Raw genomic sequence first — 6,000 nt, 5'->3', positions numbered from 1 at the left:
AAACAAAGGGAATGTGTCTTAAATTACGCTTAGATGTATTTTTCATTATTTAAAAAAAAAAAAAATAGAACTTTGCCTCCATTTATAATTATTTTATAAAACACTAGCTAAAAAAAACAAAAACAAAAACATAAAACATTTAAAATGTTCAAATATCATTTTTACTCTCCTGCTCAGTGTCTGGTGCCCAGGTACAAAGTACTCCAATATGAAACAATGGACTACACCACGACATTCAACAATCTTTTGCAAACAAAAGGCTTGAGTGGACTGTATTTATTCATAGCACTCTGCAGGGAGGTTTGATTTAAAGTAAATATAACTTTTACCTGGTTTTGAACAAGTTCATGTTTGGGCTCAGCTCTCATGTCACATTCCTGGAGCCTGTTTTCTGAGAACCAGCCATCTAAATATGTAATCAATCATACATCTTTTAACCTAAACTGACATTCATGTTTGTCATTGTTTTATTGGACTAGCGGTGAAGAGGTTGATGAAAGAGGCTGCTGAATTGAGAGATCCAACAGAGCACTACCATGCCCAGCCACTCGAAGTAAGTTTACCACAGTGCACTCCATATCTGTGCAGAATTATTAGGCAATTGAGTATTTTGACCACATCATCCTCTTTATGCATGTTGTCCTACTCCAAGCGGTATATATATATATATTTTTTCAATCAATCAAAAAGGGGATTTGCAACCTCAAATAAATTTCAGTCAAACAAAAAAGGGATTTCAAATAAAAAAAAGATTTGCAAACAAAAAAACGAATTGCAAACAAAATGAATGGATCTGTATTTAAAAAAAAAAAAAAAGTTTTTTTTTTTTTTTGCAACTCCTGACTTTTGGTTGCGGATCTGTTTTGCGGTTGCGGATCTGTTTTTTGGTTGCAAATCTTTTTCTGTCTTGTGTTGGCGGGGTCCTCCGCTCAACCAATGATAGAAGCCTTTGGTCAGCTTGGAAGCCGCTGCGACAACGGTCATTGGTCAGCTAGAAATGGGGGTGTGACAATGTTCGTCTGACTCTTCCTGGCTCATTTTACAGTCGCCGCCAGCATTGAGGTACTTACTTTTCTGTTTTAGTTATATCTTATATTTATCTAAAAGCAACCCTTGATCTATCGTTTATCTGGTGCTTTGGTCTAACCTTTACAATTAGTGTAAACACTCACTTAGCATTGCTTAGCCATGCTAGCTAACGAGCTAGCTCTGTTAGTCTGATACCGGACTCATTCATGAAGCTATGTTGTTAGCAGTCGAAACACATAAATATACGGCTCACTGGGATAGCTGTTAGTATGAAGTTTTGATGTTTTTTTACTCATAAAGAAACCTTTGCATTCACTTAACATACAAGCAGGACTGGGAGTTGAATTTATATACATGAGCTGCTTCCCCTACATCTTGGATGTTTGAAGTAGAGATTAAATTCGTGATAATTCTGTGATTATTATTTATTGCTCCTGTTTGTTTAATGTACAAGTCAAGTTGAAAAAGTGGGGGAATTTGAGTCATGAAAACGATCACTACCAGGGTTTTTCCTGGCTCAAACTGAGGCAGAGGTGGTATAACTTTGACTATGATGGGTGATTACCAATACCAGGTATCGTATCGGTGCCAATACCAGTCTTATTTTAAGGTATCGTACTCGCGGCGGTGACCGGATACCATTATGAGCCGCTCTCCTGCAGCCATTTTACAATCAGGGACTAGAAATAAGAAATTATATGAATACAAAGTTGCCATTAACTTTTGCTATTTTTTAATTACAATCATTTAAATGTTATCCACTAGTACATATTAAATTGTAAAAATAGTTCAGCGTAGTTGTAAAACACTATTATGTTTATTGTATATAAAGTGTTTTTATGACTTTGGCGATGGCTGGCTCATACCGCCTCTGCCCCACAACCAGGAAATGGGCGCGTGCAACGGTTGCTACATATACATTAATTATTGGTACATTAAAGTTTTTAAAAAAAAGAAATGCTGTTTCTTCTTCGGTTGTTGCTCCAGGTCTTTCCGGTGCACTGCTGTTGATATAGCGCCTCCATAATGGCGCAACACTGCAACTGCAGTTAAAATGTGTTCCTGCCGAGCTCAATCAACACAGCTAGAGCGATGTGTTAAACAATATCAGTGGCTCAAGCTGGAGGTGGCGAACAAATTAGGTGGTCACCTCTGAAATGTATACACAGGAAAAACCCTGACTACCGCTACTATCCCAGTGAGCCATATATTTGTGTGTTTCGACTGCCAACAACATAGCTTCATGAATGAGTCTGTTATCAGACTAACAGAGCTAGCTAACTAGCTAGCATGGCTAAGCAACGCTGAGTGAGTGATTACACCAATTGTAATGGTAGACCAAAGCACCAGATAAACATTATTACGCTAATTGTAATGGTTAGACCAAAGCACCAGATAAATGTTAGATCAAGGGTTGCTTTTAGATAAATATAAGATATAACTAAAACAGAAAAGTAAAAAAAAAAAAATTATTTACCTCGACGCTTGCGGTGACTGTAGAATGAGCCAGGAACTGCAAAACAGATTTGCAACCAAAAGTCAGGAGTTGCAAACAAAACTTAAAAACTCATTTGGGAAAAGAGCTAGGTAATAAAGTAAAACAGATATTTTCTTTTCAAGATTTTGGCATTGTCGGTGGCCCTATCGAATGATGACTGATCATTTCTTGTCCTGGCGAGTTCCTGGCTTGCAATGTCCATTTCACTGAATCTATCCCTTGTGCGCTTTCCTGTTGACATAGAAACATAAAATTAATAACAGTTGGCAATACAAGTACTACTAGTTACTGAGAGTAAAATGTCTTACCGATATTGGTGAACATTGAATGAGGGCTGCTGCTTGATAGCATGATGATGAGCTCACACTTCATCGGAAACTTCAACATGTCCATCCACAACAGCTGTAAATTAAAACACATGCAGAAAAAATGTCACAGATTAGTATTACATGATATGTCTGTGATGTCTGCATACATTAGCATTTAATTTTGCAATGCAGCGATTTTTAAACTGGTGGAATGTGCTCCCGCCCTCTGGTCCCCGTCAACACACGTGCAGCTGAAATCTGAAGTAGCTGTAGGCTTGAAATATTCAGGGCTTAAAGTACTCCGGTGCCGGAATTCCGGCATAAGAGTCACTAGCGCAATGACAAATGCAGCGAAGTAAACAAATACATGTGGGGAATATTTGACACGTCTGGCAAAACACCGCCAATTCGGAGAGAAAGCCAACTTCAAAATAAACCTTCCTGTACCAAGTAATATGTGGAGCGCAATGCCAATGGATGCATTTGTTTTAAAGTTTTTCCCGGGCGCGTTTTGCCAGTCGCGGCACAACGGATGACTTGACTCCTGCGGAACATGTGTTTGCCGTTCTTATTGCCGGCGTAAACAATTGCGACCAAAGTTAACTAAACTACTTCGTACAGAAATCACGTTCGATCGCCAATTAAGGGCATTATAAGAAGACTTATTTACGCTGACATTGTTTTGCAACGGTGCCTGTTGCCAGTGTTTAGGGCATCTACAGCGTTAGTGTGCTAACGGTGCTAGTGGCTGCAGCTAGAGTCATCAGACTACTCAAAGGCAGCCTAATCAACTTGATAATTGCACACTTTGATGTTTTTTTGTTTTTGTATTTTTTTTTTGTATGTGCGTGAGCATGTGCGGATGTGTGAGCTCAGTATTGTTCAGTCGGTAATTTTACCATTTCGACATGTCATCATCATTGCTCTCTCTCTCTTTTTATTTTTATTTAATTTTTATTTTTGGTGGGGTTGTGTATTTTTTAATGGTGAAAATGTCACATATTTGGTAAGTGGAATTTTTTGGCATCGGTAGGGATAAGCTGAACTGCTTAGTTAGAATGGTTTGAATCAGTCAAACAATGTAGAAATTAGAGGGGGAAAACAATATTTTTTTTGTGGTTATTTTAATAATGTTGAATTTTTGGTAGGTGGCAATCCTTCCCAAGTTCAATTGAATGAGTTGAAAATGTGTAATGTTGAATGTGCTATGGATACTATTCTTTACTATGCTATTCAATAGTGTAGAATAACGTATGACGGCCTCAGCCTTGCCCTTCACACAATAGCTTTAGGAGTTTATTAACAGGTAAAAATGTCATTGTCAGTGTGATCACTGTATGTATTTTGCTTTTTTCAGATTTGTGGTAGCATGTTGTAATATACTCTGCGTACTCTTAGGATAACCTGTTCGAATGGCACTTCTCCGTACGTGGACCCCCAGATTCAGATTTCGATGGTGGAGTTTATCATGGCAGGATTGTGCTTCCCCCAGAGTATCCAATGAAGCCTCCCAGCATTATTCTCCTCACAGTAAGACACACTTGAGATTAATACCATGTGACCTGCAGTAGTAAAATCCAACTTTTGACTGTAATGCTTTTTACAGAAACTGAAAAACTCGGGTCTTTCTAGTCAATTTATTCACATATTTGTCTTCTCCTTATTGTCCCCACCCCCCGCCATTCACCTTCTTCCGATTCCTATCTTCCACCGCACATGCCCAGCCAAATGGAAGATTTGAAGTTGGGAAGAAGATCTGTCTGAGTATATCGGGTCACCATCCAGAGACATGGCAGCCTTCATGGAGCAGTAGGTTTCATCAATGTCTATTTAGTCCTGTGTTTAGACGAGGACCAAACAATTACACTATTTGCATTTGCAATATAATCACGATTTGTTAAAGGTCTCATAGTATGAAAATGCATTTTAGTGTTGTTTAACTCTTAACAGACTAATTTAACAGATTAATTAACTTTCTTAGCGTCTGTAATTAGCAATTATATATAATTTTGAGGTGGCGTCGTGTTGATGTTGGAAGTCGACCGTTGTGCAAATCTCAAATCAAAATTAAAAGTCAGCACTGGTGCAAAATAGTGCAAACAAAAAAATATTCAGGGCTCTACACTAACTTTTGCACTGGTAGCACTAGTATTACAAACTTTTTCAGTTGGTAACACCTTTTTGGGGGGAGATACAGCTTGACTGTATTTGCTCATGTATAGTTGTCTCAATATGCATAGCGTAGTTTCAGATGACAAACAATGATAGCGACTCAACATATAGCTGCAAAATATTGTACTGTGACAAGATTTGTCTGCACTAAAACAGGTCAATTATTTTATATTACTTTAAAATAAATTGAGGGAAAAGACTTAGCTATTTTTTTTTTTACATTATTTCGTTCAATGCAGCTCTTAGGATGCCTAGCACCAGTCAAATCTGGCCCTTCAACATTACTTTGGATTAGGTCGTCCGATGCAGGGTTTCCCAACCAGAAGTATGTGAACACATTGCAGGGGTTAAATATGTAAACTCGAGTAACTGGTGAAAATAAAATAAAACTGCTATGCTATGACTCAGACTGTGTATTTCATGTTCAATGTTTTGTTTAATGCCTGTTTAAAGGGGACTATAGTAAAAGGTGCTCCTATTTTTGATGGTAAATGTTATAAGAACTATGTAAAACAGCAGGTTTATTATTATTTATTTTGGTTCATTGACATACCAACAACTAGAATTGAGGATGGAAGCCTAGAATATGTTTCGGTATACAGAGTTGGACCATTGATTGTAATTAAGTAAAAAACAAAACAACAAAAAACAGTGATATCTCACCCATCATTCTTTTTATGTATGCCAGCTTTTATAGATGGATGGAAAGCTTAAATTGTTTAGATATTTGAAATGATTAATGATTAATGCATTGATAGACTTTTTTCTGTCTGAGTTTGTAATGTTCGACAGTATATGAATGCAGCTGCAGTTTGGCTTGCCAAACGCTGTCATTTGTTTACGCTCCCATTAGTGGCTAATTGCTAACGCTGCAGACTTGTGTATCATACAATGACAGACTAACTAACTGACTAATTTAACAGATTAATTAGATTTTTTAGCGTCTGTAATTGGCAATTATATATAATTTTGAGGTGGCGTCGTGTTGATGTT

At 37.5% G+C, this 6,000-nt stretch overlaps 1 protein-coding gene across 3 annotated transcripts in view; it reads left to right on the top strand.

Moving 5' to 3' along the window:
- The window catches only part of ube2j1 (ubiquitin-conjugating enzyme E2, J1), a 60,434-nt gene that overhangs the window by 5,206 nt on the left and 49,228 nt on the right, over positions 1-6,000 (top strand). For 2 of the 3 annotated variants that reach the window (XM_086061151.1, XM_086061149.1), the window contains exons 2-4: positions 480-553; positions 4,234-4,366; positions 4,555-4,644. In XM_086061151.1, the coding sequence (XP_085917277.1) occupies positions 480-553; positions 4,234-4,366; positions 4,555-4,644 (297 nt within the window). The remainder of the gene's footprint in view (positions 1-479; positions 554-4,233; positions 4,367-4,554; positions 4,645-6,000) is intronic. The other variant, XM_086061150.1, reaches the window with a different exon arrangement.

This window comes from Leptonotus elevatus, chromosome 18 (assembly GCF_054856555.1).
Source record: "Leptonotus elevatus isolate MCC_2025b chromosome 18, RoL_Lele_1.0, whole genome shotgun sequence".
Lineage (NCBI taxonomy): Eukaryota > Metazoa > Chordata > Actinopteri > Syngnathiformes > Syngnathidae > Leptonotus > Leptonotus elevatus.
Note: the sequence above shows the minus strand (reverse complement) of the source record. Positions and strands in the feature narration are given on the sequence as shown.